The 17,121-nt window shown below is 52.0% G+C and overlaps 6 protein-coding genes across 6 annotated transcripts; 3 read left to right on the top strand and 3 right to left on the bottom strand.

Moving 5' to 3' along the window:
- Positions 1–499: 499 nt before the first annotated feature.
- chl1 (DNA helicase) lies at positions 500–4,531 on the bottom strand (the record flags this gene model as incomplete). Its single annotated transcript, XM_071031626.1, has 9 exons — positions 500–718; positions 891–1,089; positions 1,259–1,303; positions 1,600–2,279; positions 2,334–2,504; positions 2,562–3,194; positions 3,278–3,910; positions 3,988–4,136; positions 4,408–4,531. The coding sequence occupies 9 exons, from the start codon at positions 4,529–4,531 to the stop codon at positions 500–502; spliced, it is 2,853 nt and encodes a 950-aa protein (XP_070881907.1).
- Positions 4,532–4,738: 207 nt separating this feature from the next.
- On the bottom strand, positions 4,739–6,002 carry BJX67DRAFT_365229 (uncharacterized protein). Its single transcript, XM_071030255.1, has 2 exons — positions 5,980–6,002; positions 4,739–5,901 (listed from the first exon to the last, which is right to left on the bottom strand). The coding sequence occupies exon 2, from the start codon at positions 5,773–5,775 to the stop codon at positions 5,440–5,442; it is 336 nt and encodes a 111-aa protein (XP_070881906.1). The 5' UTR covers positions 5,776–5,901; positions 5,980–6,002; the 3' UTR covers positions 4,739–5,439.
- Positions 5,984–8,187, top strand: BJX67DRAFT_385163 (putative chitin synthase activator (Chs3); the record flags this gene model as incomplete). Its single annotated transcript, XM_071033798.1, has 4 exons — positions 5,984–6,724; positions 6,780–6,899; positions 6,954–8,126; positions 8,176–8,187. 4 exons carry the CDS (start codon positions 5,984–5,986, stop codon positions 8,185–8,187), a joined length of 2,046 nt encoding a protein of 681 aa, XP_070881905.1.
- A 188-nt stretch (positions 8,188–8,375) lies between these two features.
- BJX67DRAFT_275599 (putative TBP interacting domain protein) lies at positions 8,376–9,885 on the top strand. The gene is made up of 8 exons (XM_071026554.1): positions 8,376–8,609; positions 8,668–8,706; positions 8,772–8,781; positions 8,848–8,860; positions 8,918–8,960; positions 9,015–9,077; positions 9,139–9,548; positions 9,619–9,885. Exons 1-8 carry the CDS (start codon positions 8,564–8,566, stop codon positions 9,649–9,651), a joined length of 657 nt encoding a protein of 218 aa, XP_070881904.1. The 5' UTR covers positions 8,376–8,563; the 3' UTR covers positions 9,652–9,885.
- Positions 9,886–10,588: 703 nt separating this feature from the next.
- Positions 10,589–13,244, top strand: BJX67DRAFT_275571 (putative spindle poison sensitivity protein Scp3). The gene is made up of 3 exons (XM_071026553.1): positions 10,589–11,037; positions 11,157–11,278; positions 11,352–13,244. Exons 1-3 carry the CDS (start codon positions 10,821–10,823, stop codon positions 12,690–12,692), a joined length of 1,680 nt encoding a protein of 559 aa, XP_070881903.1. The 5' UTR covers positions 10,589–10,820; the 3' UTR covers positions 12,693–13,244.
- On the bottom strand, positions 13,245–17,015 carry BJX67DRAFT_390904 (glycoside hydrolase; the record flags this gene model as incomplete). Its single annotated transcript, XM_071034690.1, has 2 exons — positions 13,245–15,565; positions 16,935–17,015. The coding sequence occupies 2 exons, from the start codon at positions 17,013–17,015 to the stop codon at positions 13,796–13,798; spliced, it is 1,851 nt and encodes a 616-aa protein (XP_070881902.1). The 3' UTR covers positions 13,245–13,795.
- Positions 17,016–17,121: the final 106 nt, after the last annotated feature.

Raw genomic sequence — 17,121 nt, 5'->3', positions numbered from 1 at the left:
GAGCTTGAGTCCCTGCCGAGGATAACGCCTTCTCAACGCTACAGATTACCAAGCTCCGCTGGACATGATTCAGCAGACTTGGCAAAGGTCCTTGCTTCTGGCCTACGCTATCGAAATACAAGCCTACAGGTTAAGGCCACTATGGCCTCCCACACAATACGTTTTGTGAGTCCGACTTGTCACCAGACACCACGCCCACGCCAAAAGCACCGAGATTAGAAGAATCAGCAAAAGAAAAACGGTTCCTCCTTATAGTATTTTATTGGGTAAATGTGATCGTCAAGGGCGTCCAGAGGCCATATTATGCTCGTCACAAACACAAAGAAGAAAAATTGAACCCTTGGTTTGTAAATACGCGGATCCATGCGTTCGATCCGCGGCTCCCATAGTCGAGGTCTGTCGGACGCCCGTCTATTTATGCCAGCCCGTAGCTAGCGCAGCACCTGCCTTTGCATTGCGCCTCCGAGACATAAGAAATATTTTTCCCTTCACCGTTCATCTAAGCAACCAGCTCCACAACACCACCAGCCTCCTTGATCTTCTGCTCAGCATCACGGCTGACGTATCTGGCGCGGACAACGAGGGGGATTTCAGGGAGACGGCCCTTGCCCAGGACCTTGGAGTAACCGAGGGAGAGGAGGTCGATGACGGGGGCGGTGTCGGTCTTCTGGCCGCTCACGTAGGCATCACGCTGCTCGGCGGGGACGAGGGACCATAGCTATAGAACGTAAACTGTCAGCTTTTGATCCATATGCCGGTTTACCACCCTTCCCCAGAATATCTTCACGCCTTCTGTCGCAATGAACCCCCGAGCAGATTCCATTCTCAGATCGTTCAAGGTATGCAACACACGCTCCAATTCCCATTCCCACGCGGCTTCCATAACGTACCTTGTCGAGGTTGATCGTGGGCTTCCAGAACTTCTGCTGGGTCTTGTGGAAGTACCTCATACCGACCTTCCCGAAGTAACCAGGGTGGTACTTGTCGAGGTTGGTGCGGTGGTGGTGTTGACCACCGGCCATACCACGACCACCGGGGTGCTTACGGTGCTTTCCGATACGACCGTAACCGGCGGACACATGACCGCGGCTAGATAAAAACGATACATGTCAGTCTCCGTTCATCCTGTTCATTCTGGCGATGGTGTTCGTGGTTCCGGTTGTGGTTTGTCGCAACTGTTCTCCGCTAGACTGATTCCGCCAAATCCTCCGACGAATTCGAGTGGGTACAAAAGGAAAATAGGGAGCGTTTGACTCACTGCTTCCTTGTCTTCGACAAACGGGTAGGCATCTTGTCGACAACGCTGTGTTCGACAAGTGGTTGGCGATGGGGATGTGGTCGGAGTGTGCTGGGCTTCTCGGATGTTGAATTCAAGTCTGGTCCCGGCTGGAGTGTGCGCTAACCCGCTTGTTTGCCCTAAAAAAGGGCGAGCCCTAGATTTCCTTGGCATGACGTATCACATGATGTCGACCCAGTCTGGGCTTGGCATTTGAGGCTCAAGACTAAAAAGTATGATTTGTTTCTTGTCTCTGCTGAATATATGAAGCATTGTGATTTATATCGTATCGTCTTGCCTATCTAATTTTGCGGGAGAAGAACAGGGAAAGGCGTTCGAGTGTTGCTGCCGCTGGCGGAGGTGCCGAGTGTCCATCCAGGCTCTGTTTGATCCATCCAGGCAGTTTTGCCTGAATATTAGGTCTTCCATATCGCTTATCGATGAGAACGATGGCAGCGTAATCGTTGCGATGCCTGATAGCTCGGCCAATACATTGATTCACAGCTCGCATGCAAGCGTTTTCGTAGAAATCCCTGCTAGCGGCTTTGGCGAACGAGCGCCGACTTTCATCAGTGCTGGAGGTCGCACTCTGGTAAGCTTTCTGCTCTATGTATTGAAGTTTCGCCTGCCAGACTGGGCTGCGTATATTAGGGAATGGGAGGCCGACTATCAGCACGCCTCTTCCTAGTTTGTCTGAGAAATTGATGCCCTCGGATAGCTTTCCGCCCACAATTGACAGTAGTAGCCCTCCCTTGCCGGCTTCGATGGTGTTAGCATACTGGTGAAGGAGCTCATCAGTCGTGGTCTTCATCTCCCGCGACTCGTACAGAATTGGCTTCTCGTTTTCTATCATCTGGTAGAGTGTTTGGCTGTCGCCGCCCGCAACCGGCATTTTCCATATGTCAAGCACCCGGCTCAAATAATCATAGCTAGGGAAGAACGCCACGACCCCATCTGGGATAGTACGGCAGACGCTAGCGATCGTCCGCCCAAGATCGAACACCTGAACTCAGAATCTGGATTAGTCCCGTTCGGCATGTGCGGATGGAGAGCTTACGGTCTTCTCGGAATCACGGCCATCATAGGTAAAATCGAATTCGGCACCGGAAACTCCCCGAGCCAGTGTGTGCACGGTCAGATTCTCCGACGGGATGACATGACCGTAGCTGAACGTATCCACGCGATTTTTGGGGACATAGGAGAATAGGTGGTTCATGTAGTCAGACATCTGCGGGTATGTTAATAAAGGGGGTTCGCGTTCCGGATCGCCGCAGGAGTGTCTTACAGGAGACATGGTTCCTCCAGCTAATATGACAGCCCTCGCATCTTCGACAATCTCGCGGAAGTGGTTTGTGGGGTCGAGAAGCATATAGTTTAACTGGATGTCTCCATTGGCTTTTGTATAAAATAATCGGCCTTCAGCCGACAGGTTCATCAACGGAAGCAGGAAGCTTTGTATATGGAAAAGAACGGGTACCGTAGCCTTAGGTTTCGTTTGTTGGTCGTTTGGTTTCTGAGAAAAGTCCACATAACCGTCAACCTTCCTCGCCAGCTTGCTCTCCTGCAGGTACCGAGACAGCTTGTACGGGTTGATCTGATCAACGCCTTTCCCCGACATCAGTTCTGAAGGGAGCACAGAGCCTTCACTTTGTTGTTTACTGTTGAGGATAGACTGAAGGCAATCTGCTATAGAACTGACCAAGCGAATGATTTGCGCAATGTAACTTCGATTCTTTCCTTTGAGACGGGTCTTAAACTTGCGAGCATACGTCGTCAACTGAAAGATTGAAGTTCTTAGCTGGGAAAGCGTCACGGTGACAGAATGAATGTTGGATATTGCATCCATAAGGTTGTGAGCCTCATCAATGACAACGACATGGTCTTTGATAGAAAGACTAAGCGCCTCTCGCGCTGACCTCTGCAGGAGCAGAGGGTATGGAAGAGTTATAATCTGCATAAGTTAGGCCTTGTAATAGAAGAGAAGGTCAGAAAAAAGCCTACTTCGCTGTGATTGACAACGGCGCGCGATGCGTAATAGGGACATATTCCTATCTTTTTGCCAAGCTTCCCTAAGTCTTCAATATCCCTTACCGTCGCTAGAGTATGGTCGCGGAAGGAGGATTCCTTCAGTTTATCCTCCTTGGAGGGCAGAAAAGAACACCGATGTTGTGCCGCAGTGCTGGGTTGCTGCAGCTCCAAGCAGCGTTCATTGATAGCCGTCGGATTCTCTAAAGCAGCCACGCGCGGATTGATACACAAATTCTTTCGGGACCCTAGAGAGAGATGTTTAATTCTCTCTCCTAGTTCGTCTTCCCCGGCCAAATCCTGCAAGCCCTCAGGAATGCTGGACGGCAAAGTGACGCGTCTCAATTCGTTCGCAAGCTGCGCCAATTGCGAGTGCGTCCTGGAGCAGTAGAAGATCTTGATATCATCCGCTTCATCCACTTCGTCCGGTTTATTTGACGCATGCCCTTTTAGGCGCTCTAATAGCTCAATCGTGCTTGAAGATAGTCTTCCAAGGGGAGCGGACTGATTCAGCAACGCACCAGACTCGTCAGCATCACTATCGTAGTCATCCAGCGCGAACTGGTCCTCATCCTCGACATCTTCACTTGCCGAAGCAGTAGTAACTTTCTGGCAACCAAACAGCGTTAGCTTGAATGCCTTAAGCGGAAGGATAATGGTCATGCCTGTCTCTTCCTTGGTCCCACTGGGTCCTCAAGGGCCGCCTTCTGCTGCTCCTCTTCCCGCTTTATCCTTGCCAGTCGTAATTCAAGTTCTTTCCTCTTTTCGGTAATAGCGCGACCGGCTTCACGCTTTGCAAATTCCACCATCCACTCGGGTTCCTCCCCATTATCATCTCAGAATTGATAGTCAGAAACTACAGCCACCAAAGCAGCGGAAGGGGGGCCTACTAGGAGCATCTTGCACAGTTTCAGTGAAAGCTTTCCGTTTATGGTCACGGAGCCATGTCAAGGCGCCACATATCAGACTCAGGGATTTCCCCTTCGGAGAGCTTAGCAATTGCGAAGAGAAACTCTGGATGGTCAGGTGACATCAAATCTTACAGTTCCTGAAATGAGACCGAGTCAGTTATGGGTCTTCAGGGTTGAGGATGTCAGGCGCCTTACCAGTCGGAGACTCAAAAATTGCAACCTTCCCCTCCTCAAGGCATGCATACAAAGACCGCATGAATTGAAGTTGAATATCATACGGCGAATATGGGTGGTAGAAATCTTCCCTTGACGGCTCCATGATTGCAGAGGTTTCGTTCATGCGGGATTATTTCCGGCTTGGGATTCAATGGGACGCTTCAAGGGTATGGCATTACTGTTTAAGGGATGGAATCTATATACAACATCTTAGACGAGTCTCAAGCACGACTACTTTGAGGGGCGATGCCATCCCTATTATTTGGTCGAGGCGAACAGGATATGAAGAAACGGAGCAGCGGGAGCATACCTTCAATTCTGACCTCAGATCGTCGAAGAAAGATTATTCTTTTTGGGTGAACTTCATTCAGGAGGCTGACAGGCAGCCTTGAACCACCCCTGCATGATTGATGGACCTCAGCCACTTCGGAGAAAAGCGAAGGAGGGACTTCCGTGGTGGAGCGTGGTTTCTGGAAGACACAAGACAAGACACAGAACGCGCTAGTCGTAAACGCAGTTTTTCAGGTTCCCACTGGGGCTCAGCCTGATAAAAATAGCCTCGGCGAACAGCTGAAGGACGTGACCTGGCTGTTGGGGGCTTGAAGCTCCCAGAAAGCAACCTGATTTCTATTAATAATCACCACTCCTTTCCACGGCGACGTGCTCGACCTGACGAGCTTGACAAGCTTTGCGGTTGCGATGAGGTGAGAAAGAAAGAAAGGGGAGAGGACAGCTGCATTTTTACCTGTCAGCCTGGGAGGCTCCAGCGATAGAAAACCCACTGTTCCTGCTGCTCTTGATGATTGTCACAATAATTGCTCGTATTCTTGATCCCTGACGTCTTCGTTCCATTCTTTTTGACAGCGTTCAATTTCATCTCCGAACTGCCAGTGTCTGTCTCTTAGCCTGGTCCACCGGCTCCATCGCGATTGCTGGTGGTTGTTGATTCCCGTGGGGTCTTCCGAGACCTTTCCCCTCCCTCCTGTTGGGTACGCTGCAAATCCCTTCCTGTTACTCCTGAACTCCAGATAGCTTTCCTTTTCTGTCGCTTTTCTCTTGAGCCTGACGAGGTCGCGTCTCCATCACGTACATTTCCTCCCGCTCCTTCCCTTCCTTTTCACACGGGAATGCCTTGATGACCCCGCCAGCACCGAGAACCTCAACGAGAGAGCTCTTGTCTGACACGAAGCCCCAGCAAATTATTGGCAGGGGTGGAATCCGCTGGACCAAAAAAAAAGGAGAAAGAAAAGCAAAGACAAGAGTCATAGTCCAGAAGCGGCTGATTCGTGCAAACAATGAATCGACCACCACAACAAGGCCGTGGCCAGGGAGGCCTGGGTGCGACATGGTATCCAGGGGGCCAGGACGACTTTTACATGCCAGAAGTCATCTCCCCGTCTCCCCAAAGGTGCGACCGCGCTATGCTCAATCCAAAAGAGCCACCCCTCACCCAGCATAAAATCATCAGCCATTGTCCGCACAACCTCATTGAATCCTGTTCCTTTCTCGGATGTGTTGCTAATCGAGGATCAATAATTATTCGACTAGCAGGGTCATGCCAGAAGTCCCCGAAAACATGCAGGACAATATTGCCCAGTTTGAACACCAGGCCCGCGCTCCCCATCGCATGCCGCAGCAGGGGCACGCACCCATCCAGTATGACCGCTCGCGCTTCCCTGAGCGAACCTCCTCCGCCGCTGTCGTGCAGGGCCAACCTCTTCACTCTGGCTACGAGGCGACGCATTACGAGCAGTCTGCGGCCGTATACAACGTGATGGACACGCCGAACTTCTCGCCCTTCCCCGTCTTACGGAACCCTCCCCCCAATGTGCCTCCCACCGATGAACAAAGAGAAGCGAATTTGGAGAAGGCACGGGCGCCGGTGTTGTCCTCCAACGACCCCGAGATGCAGCTAGCATGGGCTCAGGATGTTTTGGCCTATGTAGAGGTTGCCATGCAAAACGAGGCGCGCCTATCTGTGATCCAACCGCCGCGTCCACAAACCCCGCAAGTTGAGCGCCAGCTACGAAGTGACGCAATGAACATCGTCAACTTTTTAGCTGATCAATTCCATCCGAAGGCTGAGTTCATCAAGGGTATGTGGCTAGAATTCGGCAAGTTCGGATACCGTGTGGACAAGAAGGAGGCCTTCCGCTGCTATTCAAGAGCTGCAGAAAAAGGCTACGCGAGGGCAGAGTATCGCATCGGAATGCAATTTGAAAGCTCTGGAGAGCCAGAGAAAGCGATTAAGCACTATGAGAAGGGCGTCGCTTTTGCGGATTCGGCATCCTATTATGTAGTTTTCTCCTTGCCTTGCATTATTCAACGCATGCTAATCGCTTTTACTATAGCGCTTGGGTATGATGATCCTGCTTGGCCAACATGGCCAGCGTCAGGATTACCAGATGGGCCTGGAGTATATCAGACTCGCTGCGCAATCATGCGACGAAAATGCCCCTCAAGGAGCTTATGTGTGATTCCCCTCTTCTCATCTGCATTGCAGGCACTAATGGCTCCCAATGCAGGTTTATGGCATGCTTCTCGCCCGAGAGCTGCCTCAAGTGAATGTTCCTGAAACATATCTTCCTCTCGACCTCAACGCATCTCGTATCAACATCGAAAAGGCCGCCTACCATGGATTCGCCAAGGCACAGGTCAAGATGGGAGCCGCATATGAACTGTGCCAGCTTGGCTGTGATTTCAACCCAGCACTATCCCTGCATTACAATGCGCTTGCCGCGCGTCAGGGTGAGCCAGACGCGGAGATGGCTATCAGTAAATGGTTCCTTTGTGGACATGAGGGGGTGTTCGAGAAAAATGACGAACTAGCTTTCACCTACGCTCAGCGGGCAGCTCAAAGTGGCCTCCCAACAGCCGAATTCGCCCTAGGTTACTTTTACGAAGTTGGAATCTATGTGCCAGTGGACATTAAAGAAGCGAAAAGCTGGTATGCGAAAGCTTCAGCGAGCGGAAATAAAGATGCTACGGGCCGGATTGATAGTATCTCGCGGTCGAAGACCTTATCACGTAGGGATCACGAACAGGTTGCAATCGCACGCATAAAGTCGACTCGCTATGTGTCCCACCAACGTGGAGCCTCACAGGCGCCGGCAATGCAGCCAGTTGCGGAGAATCTCGAGATGCCCGATCCTTCCAGGATGAGTCTTTCAGACTCCAACCCACCATCTGCGGCCCCCTATCCCGACCGCCGGCCTGGATACCCACCTGACAATCGGCCTAGCTCTGCGTTCGGAATTAACCCGAACATTCGCCCTAATGTCTCTCAATATAACCGTGCCGCTTCATACGGGCCTGGACCAATGGGACACCGCGTGCCTGGAAACACAACGCCACCCAGCGGCCCGGGGACACCCAAACTCGACGTCGGCTACCAGGCGCCGGTCGAGCCTCAGAGAGATGTGCGGAGGCGTCCCCAACGCCTCGACAACGTCCCAGACCGGAAGCCTGCGCGCACGCCCATGTCTGGTTACCCCGGCGGTGTGCCTTCCCCTTCTTCCGCGAACTTCCCTCCGCGTGCCGCGTCAATGCAATCCCCCTCTGCAACGCCCAAACCCGCTGCTACTTCCTCAGCAGCTCCTCCCGCCCAGAAGCCCGGAAAAGCAGGAAGTCAACCGGGCAAAGGCCCCAAGACTTTCGAGGAGATGGGCGTTCCAACTGCTTCCAAGGAAAGCGATTGCGTAAGTCACCCCAATCCTATGATTAAGGATATCTTCTAACATCGTCTAGATTGTCATGTGATACCCGGATTATCATTTCATTTACGCACATATTTATTCGTTTCTTGTAAAAATTTGGAAAAGAATGGAACTGGCCTCGTTCTGTCTCGTAGCTCCGTCGTCTCGCTCCCCGCATGCAACTCCTGATCTGGGCGGAAATAATAACAGCTCTTTGTTTCTAAGCCTTTCTTTTTGTTTTCGTTTTCTAAGCTTTGGATAGACCCATCATCTTTCGATGTCATTCTTCCACGTGATGATCTAATTGAGACTTTCATTGTCCGAATATCCGGCTTCTGTACTCATTTCACTTGATCGTCAAGTCTTCACTTTCAATTCCATCAGAAGCCTCTATAAGATCCTCCCTGGCTTCGTTCATCTCACAGCTATATCCCATAACCATGACACAAAAGAAAGGAAAAAACGACAGACAAGCCACTGGCGAGCGTGAGCTACCAAGGTCCAGAGTATCTAGACGGCCTTTGAGAAGCTAACACCCATCAAGCTGCCACGGACGGCGCTGCATTGATTCTTGACTATCTTCGTGAGTCTCGGAATTCTTGCATCCGTTCCCCTGGGAGGTCAACTGATTGCGTTCCGAATATGCAGGGAAGCAGAAGTAGACATTTCTCCCTTGCCCTTATCTTTTGATTCTTGGGCTGAGGATTATCCATTTGTCATTTAGTCGTCCCTACTCTGTTAGTTCTCTGTAACGGGACTCGGTGATATATTAGTGCTAATCTTAGTTTTTCTAGGCCACTGACGTCTCAGTAAACTTGCATAACAAGGTTACGAAGGGCGAGTTCTTCGTCGGTTATGAATATCCCCGTTCCTGACTGGGTTGTCATATAGCATACGCGGTCAAGGCTTTGCGCGAACTACACCAAAAGAAGGAGATTGAATGTCGAATAGCCGGTAAGCTCATCACGTACTCTTGAGCGTGGCTGGGTGGGACGTGACGTCTTCTACGAGCTAGGAAAACAAATTGTCTACCATGCTACGCAGGAGGAGGTCGATGAGAAGAGCGCAGACACTGTCGCCGTCATGGACGAGGAGATCAAAAGCCTACAGGAGCAACTGCTCGGATTGAAGGAGAACGAGAAGAAACTGCAAGCGGAATTGAGTTCCCTCAACGCGGTGCCTCTGGTCTCTGGGCTTCGCGGAGAGATTAAGAGGCTCGAGGAGGAGAAAGAGTCGCTTTGTGTACAGTTGGCCAAGGTTCAAGGTGACGGTGAGGCCAATGTCTCTCCCCAGGAGACGGAGGCAGCGAGGAGGGATTGGAAGTTCTGGCAGAAGCAGGCCAGGGTCCGGGCGCAGATCTGCCGTGATCTCTGGCGTAAGTGTTCTGAGACGTTGCCTGAGGGTATAACTCGGGAGGAGCTCTGGGTAGGTATAGATCGTATCCTGTTCTCAGTTGGTTGCCATGTCTTATACGTACTGATACTTCCTCTCACAGGAGCAACTTGGATTGGAGGGTAGTCCTCTCTGAGCACTCTACCACCTCTGTGGGCGAAAGCCTATAGTTGTATGACATCAGATCATATTTCTCATTTACCGAGCCTCAAACACGAGGCGTCATCCCATTATGAATTCACAAATTCATCGTCATTCATGTCCCACTGTGGCTCCGACAGCCAAATGCTCGAGTCGTTTTTCGTTCCTCTTCACATCCAATATCAAAGCGATAAGCTGTTAGGAAGCCTTTCTCAGATCGTTCAGAAATGTAATGATCTAGTTTCGATCAAATGCGGAGCGGCTGCTGAGGAACAGGTTACACTTGTGCATTGACTCGTGGGCCAGTGCGATCGGCGGCCCGCTCTCCATCTGAGGAGTGTAAATCGCAGGCTTGTGATTCGACGGGATGCGACTGGATCAGTTCGAGGCTTGAGGTTCAGACTCGAGGTTGAGCTTCGACCCGGCGGAGATCCGCCATTTCCTAAATGGGATCACTGTCAGATGAACATGGCAGACGACAGCAGTCATCGGGGCTCTGGAGTGAATGACCCAACACGGCTGCCAGGTGACGCCACCGCGCTTTCCACAGCAAAGCGGGTACCTGTCCAGGCCTCGATCAGGTATCCAAGCAGAGCAGCCATAGCGACAGCACCCAATGCTACGTCGATGGCGGTCTTGGTTTTCCTGCCCAAGTGTTGTCAACCACAAGCTATCGAACAAATGTCTTCGACTTCTTGAAACGTAGAGTTGGGGATAAGGCTACGTCTACCCATTGGGCAGCGAGTAGCCGAATATATATACCCCCAGTAGCGAGATATCGCGCGGTCGGGGATATCCACAGTTTTTATGGAAGTTAAGCCACCGGAACATTAATCAGGACTCTCCTTGGTTGATTCGATCGACTTCAGCACCTGTTTTGAGCCTGTTTCGCCATCAGCACGCGAGCGGTTCTCGGGGAAGTGAAGACGAAGACAACCAGCGAAACCCCCTCACGATCGAGTGAATAGCCTCGTCAACCCCTCTTGAAGGGTCGAATCCCTCCATCGGTAATCTCTGTCTTGTTTCTCACCCTCGTCTTTCTCTTTTGTCGCTCTCACGTCCTCCGATCCTCTTCCCACACCGCCAACGGGTCCCCCACTCGCCGCTGGTCCGATCAACCCCTCCAGATTTTGCTTCCTCCGCCTCTGCTCTTCAGTCTTGGAGATGCAGGTGTCGGCTTCTCGCAACTCTTCCTCGCATCCTTCGCAGCCCTCGACGCCCTCTGCCCCCTCCTCCCGCTCCCAGAACCGCCTGGCTCCCGAGATGAAAAGCCGTGCTCCTCTCCCGGTGCCGTCCGGCCCACAGCATCTCCAAAACGGCAGCCATTCTCGCAATCCCTCGGGCTTCGACGTCGCTGCCCGCAGTCCGCCAAACCAGAGCAGTAAGTCTCCAACCCGCTATTTGCAGTCTGAGAGCTATGCGGGCTTCAAGTCTTAGTTCTTTTGTTTCCCTTGCATTGAATGTGTGACCGGGAGCTAATCCATTTGCCGTTTGCCATAGATACGAAGCATGTTCCGTGCAAATTCTTCCGTCAAGGCGCCTGCCAGGCAGGACCTGCTTGTCCATTCCTCCATTCCACCGATGCTGCGATCGAATACGCACCCTGTAAATACTTCACAAAGGTAACTCTTTCCTCGGGGGATTTGACACTTGTAAATGGACTGTCGCTAAAGTTTTCTGTTTCCGCGCATTTAGGGTAACTGCAAGTTCGGAGCGAAATGTGCACTGGCCCATATCCTTCCTGACGGACGACGGGTCAATAGGCCCTCTGGCGGAGGTGTGGGAATGGGAAGCGGCCATCTCAACCTCGGCGGTCGGGTCAATCCGCAGGCGTATATCAACCAGGACTCCGCTTTGACAAATTCCGTGCTCTCACAACAACGAATGAATGGGCATGACGCGCGATACATATCTCAGCTCCCAACTCAAGAGGAATTCGCAGCGATCCAGTCGCAGCAGCAGCAACAACCGCAGCAACCCCCGTATGATACTATCCCGTCGATCGATACGGGGCTGGCCTCCGACGCTGGTTCGGGTTATGGCTCACCCGTTGAGGAGCTGCGGTTTCCCATGTCTCCAAACCATAATCAGTATCTTACTGCTCTTGATGCGCCTCTTCCAGCTTCATTCGACAGTCAAGGTATCTCACACGCTGCTCGTTATGGCCCGGTAGCCGCATCCGTGCCGTCAAGATTTGGGATCGAGCTGTCTCCACCTGCACAGAGAGCAAACCCGCCCTCGGATGCTCTCCGGAATCTCCGCGATGCTGCTTATGGCTCGGATGCGAAAAAGCAGTCTCCCTCCTTTATTGGATCATCACCGCCTGGTATGCTTGAGGATGGCCAAGGACCACGATTACTACACTCTCAACGGACCTTGAAACCACGAATGCTCTCCTCGAGTGTCCCTAGGCCTACAGCTCTGGATGACTGGGAAGATAGCAATTTCCCAATGGAAGAGGACTACTTACCGATGAACCTTCACGACGACGTGCTCACCCCCCAAGAACGACTCCGTCGTCTTTCCCGCACGGATCAGGAGCTCAGCGGGCTCGGTATGAGCACTAGTTTCACTAAAGTCAATTCTCCTCTCGCCTCCAGCCCTTCTCGGTTTGGCGCGTTATTCGCAAAACAACGCCAGAAGAAGGAAGAAGAGGCTCACGGGTCCCTCACGCATCTGGGCTCCCCCCTGCGAGAATCTTCGATGAACTTTGGCAGCCCAAATCTCGGCCCTATCGGCAGTCCGCCTCGGAACACATCAACATCGATGATATCCCAGCAGCTCAGCGGCCTATCCCTGCACCCTTCTTCGGCTCGACATACTCCATCTGTCGGTGCCGGTGCTAATAACCGCTTGGATCGCACGGTGTCCTCGCCAGTTGGCGCAAGCAAAATTGATGAGGAGCAGGGTGACCTCGTTTTCTCGATGGAAGAGGAGGAGAATAATAAACGGAACAGCGCATCATGGAGTGCTCCAAAGACTGATACAGCTGAGGAGCCCTCGACGTCGGGAAAGACATCTGATTTGCAGGCATGAAGATTGCAATCTTGGTGTCTTCTTTCCCAACCAAGAATGAAGTATCAAACGAATCCACGAAGAACAACAAAGACGGCCATCATTGTTTGGTACCAGCCCACGGCATGGTCATAATACTCAACCCAAAACCATTCGCTTTACTTGCCATCGGAGGAAATTTTGCATAGAACCGTTTAAGCGATCTATCTATGGGACTTGGAATTCAGTAATCATGCGACTCTCCGTCACTCACCACCATCCGTCCATTCATCCATCCATCATTCATCCATGCCATAATGGCCTTGCATTTCTCCATCCATCACCCATCGCCGATTAGATAAATCTTGGTGTTTTTGAGGGGCGTTCCAGATTGGATTGGAAAAAGAGCTACTGGTGTTCCAAAACGTGGTTGTCATTGCATTTCAGTTGACCAGGGGCATCTTTCCTTAATTCCAACAGATGTTTCGATTCGCCCTCCCTTTCAAGGCCACACCATTGGTTAATAGTCTGGCCCAATTCCTCCGCTGTTGATTTCCCATCCTTTTCTTTCTATTCCAAGATATCGCTCGCCCACCTATCCTATCCTGCCCTATACCTACCTACACCTACTTTACCTCCAGCCTTACTATATGTCTACCCCATCCATACTGGGAACTGTCTCTGTACATTCTATGTTCTCTCTCTGAGTTTCGCTTGGTATGTACACAGCTTACGAGTCAATGATTCATCTTTATTATCTATTTTGGCTTCCTTGTTCTACGCTCCGAGTTCCAGCGGCATCGTCGGGGGTTAGCTCCTTGTACTCTCGCATCTAAGTGGCCTCTGGCGACTTAAGCGTCCCCTATCTCCTCCCGGTATACATTCTGTTCCCTATGGAGGAGTGGTACTCGCTTGCTAGGGCGCATTCTATCTTGCGGAATCTCGGTATAAAGGTAGCGTGGCTTCCTATTGCTCCTAATACGCCTTCGAACCCACTGGCTATCCAGCTTGATGAGCCCAGGCTCGCCTCTGAAATGGAAGGAAACAGGGGTTTGAAATTGCGTAGGCTCATGTATTGTATTGTCACGTCAGCTCTCGTGGGCTTCAGGGGCTCTGGAACGGAAAATGTATCTATATAAAAGTCTCTATAGAGACTCGTACGGCACACACACCCCCAATGCGCGTCGCATATGAGTCGTCATCAAATCCAATCCGCAGATATACCTGGCATTCGCCCATCCAAACCCCTCTCGTGAGACGCCGCGGAAGTCCGCGCCCTGGTTGCCGTACTCTGCATCCACTTTATGCGGGCCGTCGGGCTGGGTCACGTCGTATTTTTCCACGACAACTCCGTTGAACTCGACGAACGCACGCGTCATCATATGCAGCCATTTGTACGCCAATCGTTGTGCTTCCGCTCGATAGCCGTAATTCATCAAGCCCGCCCAGGCGAGTATTTGATGCGGTGCCCAGCCGTATGGATAGTCCCATTGCCGGTTGGGCCGTTCAAGGCTGATATGTCCTCGAGATGCCTTGGTGCACGCTACAAGATCGCCATAGTGCTCGAACTTTGGGAGAGATGTGCTCACCAGCAAGGCAGCTTGCTGGGGGCTGGCTAATCCCGCCCAGAGCGGCCATAATGTGGTTCCACATTCGTAGGGCATTTTCTTGCCCGTTTTAATGTTGTAGTCCAGGTACATGGCTGTTTCTTCGTTCCATAGGTATTTGTTCATCTGTGCTTTGCGGGTCCTCGCGCGACGGTCCCATGTTGCGGATGTCTCGATTCGGGAAGGACCGAACCCAGGAGGCAGGTGAAACTTGTCGGCAAAGTAGGTTCGAATGATAAACGCGATGTCAGTCTCATATTTGTAGAGCAACGAGTTAAGGTCGACAGTCGCAAGGTCAGCACAGACGTGCTCTAGTCGGTACGTTGTGTCGTGGCCCGACTCTCTCACCGCACGATCATGTAGGAAGTATTCGTCCAACGAGGGTTCGGCAATGGTTCCCCTATTATAAGCTTCGATGAATTCTTCCATGCTACACTTGTACTTCGCTATATATGGTTGGGGGACCACAGAGAAGTGAGACTTTTCAGTTTCCAGGGGTACTCCAAGCCCGTCTGGTCGGTATCGGGACAGTCCAGTGACCGGATCAAGCCGAGGCGACGCCGTCCACACGGTATGATACTCCTTGATTGCTGCTTGGGTGGCCAAACGATGTAGATCTAGCGCCCCAGGCTCGTGCTTGATTTGCTCATATGTTTTCAGAGCCATGTCCGTTAGAAAGGGTGGCTGTGATCGACACAGATAATAGGTCCTATTCGCATTCAAGATCTTGCCGTAATGCTCGATACAGAAGCAAAAGTTCAGAATAGTCGAACGGGCGAGATCAGCACGACCGCTGCGTAGGAGCCCAAGGACAATAAAGTAGCTGTCCCAGCCATAGAGCTCATTAAACCTCGCCCCAGGGACCACAAAAGGAAGACCACGGATCTCCTTCGTCCCAGTATCTGAATTAAGGGTCGTTTCAACCGCTAACGCGAGCAACCCAGGGGCAGCATTCAGATCCCGAACGTAGGATTCCGTGATTTGCTCCGGGAGAAGACATACATCCAGGTCAACTTCGGGATGATCTTTGCTGTATGCGGAGGAGTACTCAAACTGATCAAGCGCGCCGAAAGGCACATAGATTCTTGATCGGGGGGAGTCTGTCCAGTCTTTCGGATCCCTCGCTACTTGGGCGATGTTGGTAGTATCGATCCGCCGAGTGAGATTGTCCCAAAATAATGCTCTGATCCGCTGCGACAACCGGTCGACAGGATTCTCATGCAAGCGTCGTTCGTCGAGAACTAAAGCCGCACGGGAGTGCGCATTGGCGAGGCTCAACTCCTGAAGGAGATTGGATCGACGCTTCCCCTGCGGTGGCGAATTGCGGGGATCACCGAATGTGATAAGCGGATACACGAAAAGGAGCCGGTTCTCCCTCGAAGGGCTTTTCCAAAAGCTGGCTGGCCATCGAAGGCAGGCTGAACAGGAGATGCAGAAGCGATTTGGGCCATTCACATACTTCAATCGACCGAGATATCAACAAAAGCGACACACAGTTGTTGATGGAAATTTGGAGCAAAGCAAGAGAGCCACTTCGAAATATGTCGCTGGAGTGAAAGTTCCTCTTGGCCTGGTTTTTGAGGGCCCGGCAGGTCGGGGAGCAAGTCTCCCGCTTTCTGTCCGTCGGTGGACACGAGTCTTGTTTCTAGAGTGCAGGCTCGCTATTTCAAGCCAGAAACAGAAAGATCCACTGACAAGATCTCTGACAGAAGTTGATTGTCGCAGAGAAAGTCAAATCAGCGTTACCAAGGATGGGATGGCAGTTCACAAGGTTGCACTGTGGCTGACGAGACGGCCCCGTCAAGCAAGAAATGCCACACAAGCCCCTGATTCCCCAGTTCTCCAGGATTTTGACCCCAGAAGGATCTTGTGGACCGTTCCCTCGTGGCGAGTGCCCTGGTCGCTTGACGAGAGATATAAGAATGGGTTTGCCTTCCTTCGGCCGCTGGCAAGGAATCCAGGGTCTTCGGCCTTTCATTCCTAATCACGGGCTTGCTTTCCATTTTCCTCTCAACACCAGCAGCAAAGATGGGCCACCAAGAAGTGGAAAACCAGCTCCAGGAGGACACGGAACGCATCCAGCGGACCATCGAGAAGGAACGTACCACGACACTCCTCGAAGGTCTCCGCCTCTAGTCTCCGCCTCTACCCAAAGGCGGCGGGATGGTCCACCCTCCTCTCCACGGCGGTTATTATGGAAGGGTATGATTTGCTGCTTGTCACTTCTTTCTTCGCATTCGGACCATGGGTTCGAAAGTATGGAGAGCTGCAGCCAGATGGCTCGTATGAGCCGTCGGCGGCGTGGCAATCTGGTCTGTACAATGGTGCAGCAGTTGGTGAAATCCTTGGTCTCTTTCTCAATGGTTACTTGGCGGAGCGCTTCGGATACCGCAAGACAATGATCGGAGCGCTGACAACCATAACGGCGCTAATATTCGTCCCCTTCTTTGCACCATCTGTCCAAGTGCTTCAGACGGGAAGCCTATTAATGGGAATTCCTTGGGGTGTGTTCCAAACGCTCCCTGCGACCTATGCGTCCGAGGTCTGTCCTGTGGCGCTGCGCAGCTACTTAACAACTTACATCAACCTGTGCTGGGTTATGGGCCAGTTACTGGCGACCGGCGTGTTAAGAGCGTTGCTTAAGCGGACTGACGAGTGGGCGTATCGGATTCCTTACGGCCTCCAGTGGATGTGGCCTGTCCCATTGATTATCGGCGTCGCGCTTGCACCAGAGTCCCCATGGTGGTTTGTCCGGCATGGTAAGGTGGAGGCTGCAAAAGCTTCTCTTCGCCGCCTCACCGTGCAATCCGCAGACCCTAACTTCAGCATCGATGATACCGTCGAGGTGATGGCGCACACGAACG

Source organism: Aspergillus lucknowensis (assembly GCF_044049455.1).
Source record: "Aspergillus lucknowensis strain CBS 449.75 chromosome Unknown BJX67scaffold_59, whole genome shotgun sequence".
In the NCBI taxonomy this organism is placed as follows: domain Eukaryota; kingdom Fungi; phylum Ascomycota; class Eurotiomycetes; order Eurotiales; family Aspergillaceae; genus Aspergillus; species Aspergillus lucknowensis.
Note: the sequence above shows the minus strand (reverse complement) of the source record. Positions and strands in the feature narration are given on the sequence as shown.